This window comes from Hordeum vulgare, chromosome 5H, assembly GCF_904849725.1.
Source record: "Hordeum vulgare subsp. vulgare chromosome 5H, MorexV3_pseudomolecules_assembly, whole genome shotgun sequence".
Lineage (NCBI taxonomy): Eukaryota > Viridiplantae > Streptophyta > Magnoliopsida > Poales > Poaceae > Hordeum > Hordeum vulgare.
Window position 1 is genome coordinate 569,912,288 of NC_058522.1, and position 12,820 is coordinate 569,925,107.

Genomic DNA, 12,820 nt, shown 5'->3' on the forward strand with positions numbered 1-12,820 from the left:
CCTACATATTCTACGAAGATCTTATCGTTTGAACCTCAGTGCCAAGGATTCGTATAATCCCGTATGTCATTCCCTTTGTCCTTCGGTATGTTACTTGCCCGAGATTCGATCGTCAGTATCCGCATACCTATTTCAATCTCGTTTACCGGCAAGTCTCTTTACTCGTTCCGTAATACAAGATCCCGCAACTTACACTAAGTTACATTGCTTGCAAGGCTTGTGTGTGATGTTGTATTACCGAGTGGGCCCCGAGATACCTCTCCGTCACACGGAGTGACAAATCCCAGTCTTGATCCATACTAACTCAACTAACACCTTTGGAGATACCTGTAGAGCATCTTTATAGTCACCCAGTTACGTTGCGATGTTTGATACACACAAAGCATTCCTCCAGTGTCAGTGAGTTATATGATCTCATGGTCATAGGAATAAATACTTGACACGCAGAAAACAGTAGCAACAAAGTGACACGATCAACATGCTACGTCTATTAGTTTGGGTCTAGTCCATCACGTGATTCTCCCAATGACGTGATCCAGTTATCAAGCAACAACACCTTGTTCATAATCAGAAGACACTGACTATCATCGATCAACTGGCTAGCCAACTAGAGGCATGCTAGGGACGGTGTTTTGTCTATGTATCCACACATGTAAATGAGTCTTCATTCAATACAATTATAGCATGGATAATAAACTATTATCTTGATACAGGAATTATAATAATAACTATATATTTATTATTGCCTTTAGGGCATAATTCCAACACTACCCGAAGTCCTAGGGAGCGATTCCCAGGACGTTGACTACATAGAGGAAGAATCTGATGATTCCTCAAGTGGCCAGTCGTCACTAATGCACCCACAAAAAATGGTCGGCAACCTTCACCTATGAAAAATACATCATGAACACCCCATGCATCAGCGGTGGAGACAATGAAAGTGACGAAGGCGAAGGCGCTGACAATAATGACGATGACAATACTGCCAACCTAGACGAGAACGTTCGTGAGCTAGGGAGCAGCGTGGGCACCAAGGACAATGGCATCCTGAATGAATCCCTCGACAACCCGCGTGGGCACCGAGGACAATGGCATCCTGGATGAATCCCTCGACAACCCTAATTATGATACTTTGAGGGTAAGACTACTCACAATGAAGAATAACATAGAGTAGTAACAAACATAAGTTACTACCTCCACAATGGATAGTAACATAGGGATAATAACATTTAGCCTTTCATTTATTAGCCTATAGACTCATCTTGCCTTGGTATCTCTCTCTTTTCATTAATTAGTTGTCACATTATATTTTTTTCTTATGTGACATTTATAACTACCTATGTTATTCCTATTATGTGTAATCTAAGGCTGGTCCGTACGGCCCTGAAAATAACAAACGAGAAATAAAGTATCCAAGAGAAACAAGGATACCTCGAAAACCGTTGGGACAAGCCCTACCAGGCCACAATGGGGTGTTCGTGGCCAAGATGAGGCAGGTGACAAACGAATAATAGAGCCCCGCCCAGCTACTACAGGAACCTCTTGAAGGACCTCAACGAGGCCACCGAGGATGGCGCAATCTCTAGACGCAACTAGGCCAAAATTCTACATAAGGAGACCCGACCTCCTTGCTTTAACCAACGGAGGGACTTTCTCAAAAAAAAAACCCGAAGGGGTGGCACTAGCAAGCGCACCCCCAAGGTGAAAGAACGTTGGCACGAAAACTCCCTAAGAGATGACAGATGTAATTCTACAGCACGCCTCGAGGACCACACTAGGGGCATACAATTTTCCCATCCCGAGTTTCGACTACTTGCAAATTGTACTAAACCGGGCGCAACACGCCACCGCCGGGGCAGGCCGGGCATCCGGCTTGGCTGGCTAAGGCTAACACAAACGCATGACCCCATCATGTCCGGGGAGTTCATATGTTACGCTTGTTGCATCAAGTAGTTGCTGCTTCACACAGAGGCTCTCCTTCACGGGCTTTTTTGTATCGTTTTCAGTTTCTTCTATTTCATGAGTGAGCGAAGTGGGCCTTTCTGTTCGCATCATGCGGTAGTGGGCCCAAATCTTTCTTTTCTTTTTCTTCTTCTATTTTTTTAATATTTTTTCTTTAATTTAAAACTCCAATTTGTTTTTGAAAATATGAACAATTTATAAATTCCAAACAATTTTAGAAGCGGGAACAAAATTTTAAACACTAATTGTTTGTGAAACGTAAACAAAATATAAATTTCTGAACATTTTTCTGAAAATGCGAACAAAACTTTGACGTCCAACCATTTTCAAAAACATCATTTTCTTTGGAAATTCATAATATGTTTTAACATTGTGAACAAAAACTAAACGTTTTGAACACTTTTTGGAATGTGAACGCAATTCCAAAACTTCCAACATTTTTTGAAAACATGAGGAAATTTTAACTTTCCAAACACTTTAGGAAATTGCAAACAAATATGGAAAATGTGAGAAAAATTTGAATTTTCTGATTTTTGTTTTGAATTGTGACTAAGAATGTGAAAACTGGAATATTTTTAAAAAAACTAAAACAAAATTTTGAAACTCCAAACATGATTTGAAAAATCATGAACATTTTTTAGTTTGAAAACAAATTTTGAAAAATACGAAACAATTTTGAACTTATCAACAATTTTAGATATACAGGGAGAAATTACAACAATGAAACATTTTTTCAAATGTGCTAACTTTTTATAAAAATCACAAATATTTTATGAAATTATGAAAAATATTAATAAAACAAGAACATTTTTTGAACATCTGAGCAATTTTTCCGACCATCACACACGATAAAGTCAAGGTAATTTTTTTAAGGGCAAACAAATATGGAAAACGTAAAATAATTGTGAATTTCCGAAAAAACTAAAGTGTGAATACTTTTTGAGAATCATTAAGGATTTTTAAAATCAAAGAGCTTTTTGGAAACAGAATCAATTTTGAAAATATAAACATATTTTGAAAGATAATAAAAGATGAACCTATTTGGTACCTAGAGAATATTTTAAAGTCCAAACACTTTTTGAAAACAGAATAAATTTTGAAAACATGAACACTATTTGAAACGTAAGAACTTTTTCAATAAATGGGAACAAATTTTGAAATCTGAACAAATTTTAAAACCTGAGCAACTATTGAAACCAGAACAAATGTGAGAAAAATGCTAAATACTTTAAAAAAAGAACAACGTTTTGAAAACATAATCAAATTTGAAGTATGGACACTTTTTTTAAGATGTTAGCTACTTTTTAAACAATGTGAAACAATGTTCGTATAATTTGGAAAAATGTTTATGTTTCAAAAAGTGTTCACTTCTTCAAAACTAAACAATGTAAAAAAAATTGTATAGTTTTGTAAAATGTGTTGTCATTTAGAAATTATTAGACGTGTATTTGGTAAAACATTATTGTCTATTCAAAAAAAAGGTTGAAAACATGTACTTTAAAAAATGTACATAATATGTTTGAAAAATGTCAGGAGTGCATAAAAAATGTTTCACGCGCAGGGCCAGTCCTGAGGTTTTGGGGGCCCGGAGCGAAACGACAACCAAAATGAACAACAAAATAATATTTTTTAACTTTGAAAAGCTTTTTCGCATAAGCTTTTTGCAAGTTTCAAGTTTTTTTGCTTGTACAACATTATATGCAAAATATGTAGAAGGAATCACGAATGTTTTCTATAAGAAAATTGTTTGGAAACTTCCCTCCATTGATTTGCAAATCCATCTGCATTTTCTTACAATATTACCTTCTTCTTTTCTTACTTAATTGTGGTCCTAATTAATCCAATAAAATTAAGCACCAACTCTACAGTAAGATTTATGTATATAGATTGATTGACTTCTCAAACTAGATTGAAAGTAATTTCACATCGCGTGAACACACAACCACTATCTTTCAATAGGCAATTCAATTATTCAGAAGGTTGCAAGAAAATCTACGAAACTTTGCTTGTCTTGAGAGTTTTATATACCTGGATGCAGCACATGGAGATGTAGTAGTAGTATTCGTCCAACTACAATCATACTGAGCCGTCAAGCCATCTACTGAACTGATACACAAGACATCTCGTCAGGTTTCGAGGATTAAATGTGATGCACAAGGCCACAAACCCTTTCACCATGTCCCATCCATTCGAGGTCCAAGCCATCATCACGCTCCAGGCTTGCTCAATCACGAACACCTACTTCTGGCCGAGGTAGTTGATGAGCGCGACAAGATCGTCGAGAGCTACATCACAGTGTATTGTTCTGCCCGCTGGAGGGCGCTATGCAGTCTCCGCAGCAACTGCGGCCAGCGAGCGCATCTGACGCCATAGGTGTATCACAACTCAGGGAAAGAAGCAGCATCCGATGGATAGTTAGGGATATCATGCAATCAGTTGTCGCGGTCAGTGGCGGTGATCTCGGTCTTGTCTAGAATATGCGCACAGCCTCGGTGAAAATCGTGGGGTCAACAACTATCTTCCCTCATATGCGCTCCTAGCCCGGCCTAGTAATCTTTACCTATTTTTTTTTAATAATAAAGAGGCTATCGTTTTCGTCGAAAAAACCATCGAGGTGATTTTATAAAAAAATCCTTGATGTTTTGGATATTCAACCCACAATCCTCGGTGAGTTATGAAAAAACGGTTCCACATTTTTTTTGGGGCTGCAGATCGAGCAGCGGCGCTATCGGGAGCAGGACGACGATGGCGAGCACATGAAAGATGCGGCGAGCTCGCTGCCCGGGCGAGAGGAGGAGCAGAGGGGAGGCACGGAGGCGGGGCGTCCGACGCCTGCGCTCGCGAGCAGTCAACCCTGCCTATCACATCTCCACCTCCTGCAACACCCCGCTCGCCTTACCGTGCGCCGCCGTGCCCCGCCACCGCCCATGCCACTGGCGCGCCTATCCCTACCCAGCCGGCTAGACGCGCGGGCTACACGCGGACGACGCTCAAGCGCAGCTTCTAGATCGGGTGAGCGCGGCAGCTCTGGGCAGTTGGGGGCGGCACCTTTGCTTGATGCGGAATGGAGGCGGCGGCTGGAGCTTGCAGGCGTTGGATCCGATCGCGGCAGGTGTTGTCGATGACGACGAGGAAGGCCGGAATCCGACGATCCAGGAAGGGGCTCGTCGGAGCCGACGACGGCGAACGTGCACGCGAGACAGAGGGATCCGACGCGGCGATGCAAAGTCCTTGCAGGTGGAGGTAGGCCTCCATGGCTCGGCTGGCAGGGAGAGCTCCAAGTCCATGGTGGGGCTTCAGTTTTCCCTGGCTGAAAAGAGAGACAGAAGAGGATTCAGGGAGGAGAAGTAGGGAGAAGAAGAACGGGGAAGAAGGAAGGCTGGCCTCCTCGGCACATGCCATGCGATCTAAAGGTCTGACCATTCTGCTTTTCTTCCATCTTCTAATTTAGTCAGAAATCAACAATTGTCTGACCATTCTGCTTTTCTTCCATCTTCTAATTTAGTCAGAAATCAACAATTAGCCAACAGAGTCCACCTGCTTTGCAGCTCAACCATTGGGTTGTTGGTGTTATCACGCTTGCTTAAAACCTCCTTGACACTTGCCAAACGATCTGCAGGCTGGTCCAGGAGTTGTAGATTCAAAAAGGTACACTACCAGTACGGGGGCAGGAGGCCTGCGCTTAATCACTTATGTCTGCACGCAGAAACTATAGCCCGGTAAGAAGTCGAAACATCGACCTTAATTTCTCAAGTGCGCCTATTACAACAATAAGTAGCACTCATAATCTAAAGACAAATTGCATTGACAAGTATACATATGCAGTTGATGGATACGTAATTAACCGTGATACAAGTATGAAGTGTCCCTTTCTTAGGTTGGTGCAAAAGTAGCATTATCACTGCTCTACTACTAATGTGGTCATAACTCAGGCTACTGCCAAAGGCTTCTTATGTCCCGTTCTTAGGTTGGCACACAAGCTGTAATTTAGGTTGTTGTCACAATGAGGACTGAACACAAGATATGGTAATAATTGGTATTGTACAGAGTGCTCGAGTAAAGCTATCAAATTTATCATGTTGGCAACACTTCCCTTGGAAAAAGTTGCAAGTAGAGAATTTTGTAAAAAAAAATATGCCTCATTTGTTTGATTTGTGGATATGCCATTTGCACCTTATTTGTGAGCTGTCACAAAATTAACTATGAAGAGAAGGTATTATTATTTTATTTTTAAAATGGTTTGCATATTAATGATTTGTTACTAATATAGTGACCACAAATTTTGGTCCTACAGGATAGTAATATTGAATTATATATGAGTTCTCGAGAGAACAAAGTTCGTTATCCAGCAGATGAATGGTATAAGTACACCCAGATTGAATCAGGTTTCAGGTTTTATGACAGTTAATTTTTGCAGTCTCGTGTGAATGAAGGACCTTATGTGTCTCTGGCTTGCACTGATTCGAGACTCAAGCTTTGATCTCCTACCAGAAGCTCCAATGCATTATTATCGTTGTTGGATTTGCATGTACTACATAAGCAAAGGGTAGATACCATAAATAAAGCACATTAGGAAGTATTTGTACCTTTTAGTTATTATTATCATTGTGTATATTCTGGCCTACAAGGATCTCACTTAGATATTACCAATTTTGGTAAGGGTTTTATATGCAGTGTTCATAGATTCCTTGCATTGTTCAGTTGCCATTTTTCGTAAGGTTCATACTTAATGGACCATGGCACACCCTTCCAATTCAGGTCGCTTCCATGACCATACTTCAAATAGGGGAGCTTAGTTTGCTTCTCATCATCAACTATGGCCATCTTTGCGGGGTCATTTTTTCCCCCAAAGTGTACTTGTCTAAACTAAATTGTATTGATGTTCAATTTATATTTGTCCATGGTTTTGCTCACATCACAAATATTTGGCAGCTATATAATTCCCGAGTTCAGTGCAACCGAAACCCTTATAATCCAGTCCAACATAGATTGTTTACCCTTTGACATGCATTTATCTTCCTCGATTATTCTTCCATGAAACTTCCAAATCTGCTAGGAAAGCCCGATTGTTTGTTCATACAATTTAAGTTGGACATTGCATTTATCTTCCTTTGTTATTCTTCCATAATGCTTTCAAACCTGCTAGAAAGAGATGCATACATCATGTACTACTTTTTTGCGTGTTTAGTTCACCTATATCTGGATCTGATAATGATTCATCACATTTGAGTCAATTACCTTATGAAATAAGGCGAGATACAAGTATAAAGTGTTGCAGTTGCAGCAGATAGTCCAGCTAGAGCCCACTGGATCCAAAATTTTGCATACATATGAGGAAGATGAGCATGAGGGAAATGTGGTTTCAGAACTGAGTGTGTTGTGTGCCGGGACGGCCGAAGCTCAATAATGGTTTGCTAATTTACATCACGTGGAGTCCCTAGATGACACATGGGTCCATCGGCTCCTATTTCTTCGGTGACACATGAGTAAGTTGATTCCTATTGCTTTGGGTGAGAAAACGCATTCCCTGGGTGATGAATGTATATCAAACATAATATCTTTATTCATATACAGAAGTTACAACTAGGTGTTCCCTTTCTTTTTTGCCAAGACATAATTATTTAGGCTTTGGGTGAGCTAGGAAAAGTGATAAAATTATTTGTAATTCAAATTTCAGCATATATGTGCAGCTTTGGATATATCTCATGCTAATGGTCATTCATAAAACATCCATCGAATGAATTTATGAACATTACCATAATATGTATTATAATGGTGGAACACTTTGATTGTGGTTCGTGGCAAAACACTTGTTAGCCAACCATTGTTCATGGCAACTGCCACTTTTTGGCAAGCGAAGCTTTGGAAGCATCATCTTTTTTAGAAGGTAGAGAGAGAAGGTGTGGTAATATTTTTTTTCTTCCGTTGCAACGCACGAGCAATTTTCCTAGTGAATACATATCACATCAGGGGCCCCTTGGTGTCGGGGCCCGCCCCCCCCCCCCCCTCAGGACCGGGCCTGTTCACGCGTATGGTAAAAATGTACTTTATGTGCGGATAAGAAATAAACTTGTACAAAATGTAAAATCGGTCAAACTGATAAAGAAACAAAAGGAAAATAAAAAGCAAGCAATATGAATAAATAAGGAAAGAAACAAAAAAATATAATGAAGAAAGAAAAACCAAAGAAAAGCTAGTGAAAAAATAAAATATAATGACAGAAAAAAAGAAAGCTGAAAGACAACTATCAAGCCGACAAAGAGAGGACCAAATCCGAGGCAAGCCGATGACGGGCGTCAACGATAAGGGTCCAGATGACTAAGGAGGGGACTGCAAGTGAAGAAGCGTGTGAAGGGAGGGTACTGTCAAAGACGGCATGTCGTCGCATTCTATCATGGATCGGCCTTCTCCAGCAACGATGTGGTTGGTTTGGATGGCGAAGCGAAGGCTTTTGGGTGGCGGACTAGCGGCGATGGCGCAGCCTGAGTGAGCGAGAGCGCCCCCGGAGGCAGCAAGGGTCTTCTGGTCTCACCATCGAATGCCCAAGTGGCGCAATAGAGTACCTTGCAAGTCAGTATATTTTCAACTGAAGAGAAAAAAAAAAGAGCCATTCCAGTACATTTTCAGAATCAGGCGCCCGCCACATGAGTATATTTTCGGATAGAAAAATTTAGCGATCCAGCACCTCCATCGTTCAGGGCAGGCACGCGCACAATCTCCGTCCATTCAGCGCACGTGTTCATTGTGACTGACCAGTGAGGCCCACTCAACGCCACACTAGCAACCTTGGTCATCTCCTTTCCTGCGGACTGCGCCTTCGACTAATCTCAAACCCTACCTCCCGTCGCTAGCTACCTCTCTGCAGATCCAAACCTCCTCTCGCCGCCCCACCCCTGGCTGCCATGCGGATCCGCAGGTCCGCCTCCCACCTGCTGGGCGGCGCGGCCGTTGCCATCGCCATCGCCCCCACCACCGCCCCCTCACCCTCTGACCCGCTTCGATTCGAGCAGTCCCCGTCGCCGCCGGCGGCGACGACGGACCCAGCCCCCGAATCCAGCGGCGACCTCGTTGCGCCCGAGGCCTCCTCCTGTGGGGATCCCTGCTGCGACCTCAACCAATCGCCGTGGGACCTCATGGCCGAGCTCGACCTCTCGGATCCCGAGGTAATACCGCCGCCACCACGCCCCTCTCTCTCCATCTCACTCTCCTGCCTTCCCGCTGGTTGATGGGTTGAACATTTGCGCGCTGCCGCCTGTTTCCTTGTAGCAGCCAGCGTGTTCCGCTAGCTTTCCTCTGCCGGCATGTCGCTAGCTAGGGTTACGCTCCTCCGCGCCCACGTTACCAAATAAATGGTGTTGCGTCGAGGCCTGGCCGTCTAGGGCGTGTCAGTTAGTTACGGCTGTAATCTGTGGCTGGTCGGTGGCCGCGCAGGCGCGCTAATGGCAGCAAGGTCGGCCATGGATTTGCCCAAGGTTTTGGATTCCAAATGGAGATTTTCTTTTTCTTGTGGAGCGGCGAGATATACTCAGCTACCGTGGTAACCGAACTACACCAGGAAAATTTCCAACGAAATTTGAAATCAAATTTGAATTCAAATTCTTTTACCTATTATTTTTGCGACCTAGATGTATATACATATATATTCAACCATACTTTAACCAAAACCACCTGCTAATCTAGTGGAGCCCTATGAGAGGAGAGGTCGTGAGTTTGATTCTCTATTTGCAGATACCACTACGCGACGGCTAGTTGGCATGCTTTTCTACTTGAGATATGTTATATCTCGCAAACGTCAATTGAGAAAGGTCTGGCAAGCCAACATTTTTATACGGCAAATTTGTGGGAGATGGCCATTCTTGCCCTTTTCTGCCGCAATTTTTTTTCTTCTAACCAGAAGTTGCCATGTGTTTTCGAAGAAATTGCCATCGCCCCACAACATAAATTGACATCTAAAACGTTTGCAATTGACATCTCCTACTAACCAACGTTCACTGACTATTCTGGTCCTTTCTACATACTCCTTCCATCTTGAATTACTTGTTGTTGAAATGGTTGTATCTACACGTGCTATATACATCCATTTCAGCGACTACACGTGCTATATACATCCATTTCAGCGCAAGTAATTCGGGACGGAGGGACGGAGGGAGTAGGATAGTACTTGACTCTATACTAAGCATTTGAATTCATTAAAAAGGTATTGTTTGCACGGTAGATGTATTTCTTGTGGGGGCTGAGAAACTCGTTACTAGGTGGTGACCGAATTTATTGCCCGGTAACCAAAATCCTGATCTTGCCTCATGCATCTTCCTCCATGCACCCGATTTCAGTGCATTATACTACTAGCTAGTGCTAGCTCTTCTCATCCCTTGACAAGTATTTTCCAAATTGTCATCTTAGTGGAGGAACACTTCGAGAAGACTTACTTCGTCGGAACCACACGAAGAGCTAGTTGGCTCTTCCCATCCGATATCATCATGCCCAACGGCTCCATCAAGGAGAAGACAACTGTAAATATGGTCGATGAGGTCACCCACATGGATACAAAAACGTTGGTGGGGAAGAAGAATGAGAGGAAGCCTAAGAGGAATAAAGGGATCAAAATCAAGAAGGGAGTGTGGACATGCAAGAAGTGGGACGACAAGAAGGCACATAACAAGAGGCCCGCCGTTGAGATGGGCAACGCGTTCTACTATTACGGCGGGTTTGGCCCCTCACGCAGCACCAAAAGGCATTGCAGATCAAGCGGTCGTAGTAGTGTGCTCGAAGAACCTCCAATTAAACAACAGAAAGATGAGGCATGCCCTAAAACTCGCTTTGGTTTTAGTGCAGGTCAGGTTGATGACACCGACCATGTTGTTCCGGAATCAATACGAGTTGAGGAACCTAGGCTAAATGGGAGCAATGCCGACATTCTTAGTTGTGATCAGGAGAGCAGTGACAATGAGGTTCTTGGTTGCTATGAAAAACAACTGCACGACATTACTATGAGGAAGAGCCCATTCAAGAAGAGGTGGAGGAAGCCTTTCAAAGCTCGGTCACTCAAGTCGTTGATGTAATTTTGTGGCCCAAGAGAAGCTTGGTATACCTATCTTGGCTCGATGACTTTGTGTACTTAGCTCAACATTGTGTGCTCCAGTTTTGGTGCTAAGTTACTGATCAATGTACAAGTTGTATTGTATTTTTTGCTTCATTGTATTTTAATTGCGTTGTGGCGTTGAAACTTATGATAATGACTTTTTTGTTCTTGATGTGGCAAGGGAACTGGAGAAATCTAATGCAAATTTAGCTGATAAGTGTGATAATTTTGAGGGGCAAGTAGATAATGTGTTAGTAATTACTAATGAAGCTAGATACATATCACCACTTAATATTGTGTGGATGAATGAAATAGAAATAAAATATGATAATTTTACTACTATGAAATCTACAAAAAGAGAAATATAGGAGTGGATGTGGTTATCTTACAATGTATACTAATAGAAGTAGAAAATGTGGTTTCCTGCTGGCAAGTATGTGTTGCAACTTTCCTATTTGATAGTAAACTACGAAATAAATTTGGGATTATGGTGGTTTACGGATTTTCCCATGCGGAATATAAAGTTGTGTTTTAACCCGAGCTTCTGCTTTTCGTAAAGATGTGGAGTTTTCTTATATTGTTGGGGGGAGATTTTAATATCCTTAGGCATGTGGGTGAGAAGAACAATAAAACCAAGTTGTCTTTTACTCCTCAGATGAATACACTTGAGAAAATGAACATAATTTTAATATCTTGCACCTAGGAGTATATTTTTCCTCTTACTTTTGGAAGGAACTTTTCTAGAGAAATTTCAGATCTTTTCATGAAAATATACTTTTTTAATCTTTGTCCCTTGTTGCTTAATATTGATGATAGCAAGCCTCCCATCATTGCCTCATAAGAGAGATAGTTCATATTTGACCTTAACTAGCTCAAAAACTAAAGAAATTATCCGCCTGGTTGCCAAAATTTGCTGGCAACCTATAAAATCTAATGATCATATTGATATTATTAATATCAAGACGAAGAGGCTTAACAAAGGTTGATGCTCTAATTCCTTCGGGATCCTTAGAAAAAGGAATAATGTCTTCAAAGAGGAACTTGCTATTTTGGAATAATTAGAGGAGATCCATGTGTTGCCTGCTAAGCTATACTCTAGATAAGTTGATATATGGGTGGAGTTATAGAATTAATTAGCTAAGGAAGGGCTAACTTGGTTACATAAATCCTAACTGATTACTAAAAGGGGATCCAAATATTGACTATTTCAGAGGATTGTGAATGGTAGGAGAAGGGGGAATACTATTTTTTGTCGCTTAGTATGGGGAGGTGAATACCTTGGGAACTGAAGCTTATTAAAAATGCTACAATTTTTTACAAAATTCTATTTGGACCTACTCCTTGAGACTTATGCAAATTATTCGCTAATGTTTAGAAATCTACGGAGAACCTCTCTTAATTAAATTATTTTATAGTCACTAGATCTTCCATTGAAACTAAGTAAAACATGCCTTATTTTATATGAAACATAACCATGCACCTCGGACAGGTAGTATTCCCATTGACTATTTTGTAATACTTTAGGAAGGTGATTAATGTTGACATTATGTGGCTTTTGAACTTGCTTTGATGAGGGGTACTTGATGTACAACACTTGAACTACGGGATGATCAGTTTTTTTGTCTAAGTTATCTCATGCTAATAAGACACAAGAATTTATACCAATTTGTGTGTTAAGATGCATTTACAAACTTATTACAAAAGTCTTAAATATTCTTCTAAAATCTTCGGTTGACATTCTATTTAGTAGATACCAAAATGCCCTCACTGTTGTGATAT

The 12,820-nt window shown here is 41.3% G+C and overlaps 1 protein-coding gene across 1 annotated transcript; it reads left to right on the forward strand.

Moving 5' to 3' along the window:
• Window positions 1-8,864: 8,864 nt before the first annotated feature.
• LOC123397357 lies at window positions 8,865-11,187 on the forward strand. The gene is made up of 2 exons (XM_045091931.1): window positions 8,865-9,183; window positions 10,363-11,187. Exons 1-2 carry the CDS (start codon window positions 8,865-8,867, stop codon window positions 11,019-11,021), a joined length of 978 nt encoding a protein of 325 aa, XP_044947866.1. The 3' UTR covers window positions 11,022-11,187.
• The last annotated feature ends 1,633 nt before the right edge of the window (window positions 11,188-12,820 follow it).

Bases quoted from the DNA above. Each gene is read 5' to 3' on its own strand.
- LOC123397357 (XM_045091931.1), top strand. From the start codon at position 8,865: ATGCGGATCCGCAGGTCCGCCTCCCACCTGCTGGGCGGCGCGGCCGTT. The intron at 9,184-10,362 runs GTTGATGGGTTG...TTGTCATCTTAG, and splicing joins ACTCTCCTGCCTTCCCGCTG to TGGAGGAACACTTCGAGAAG.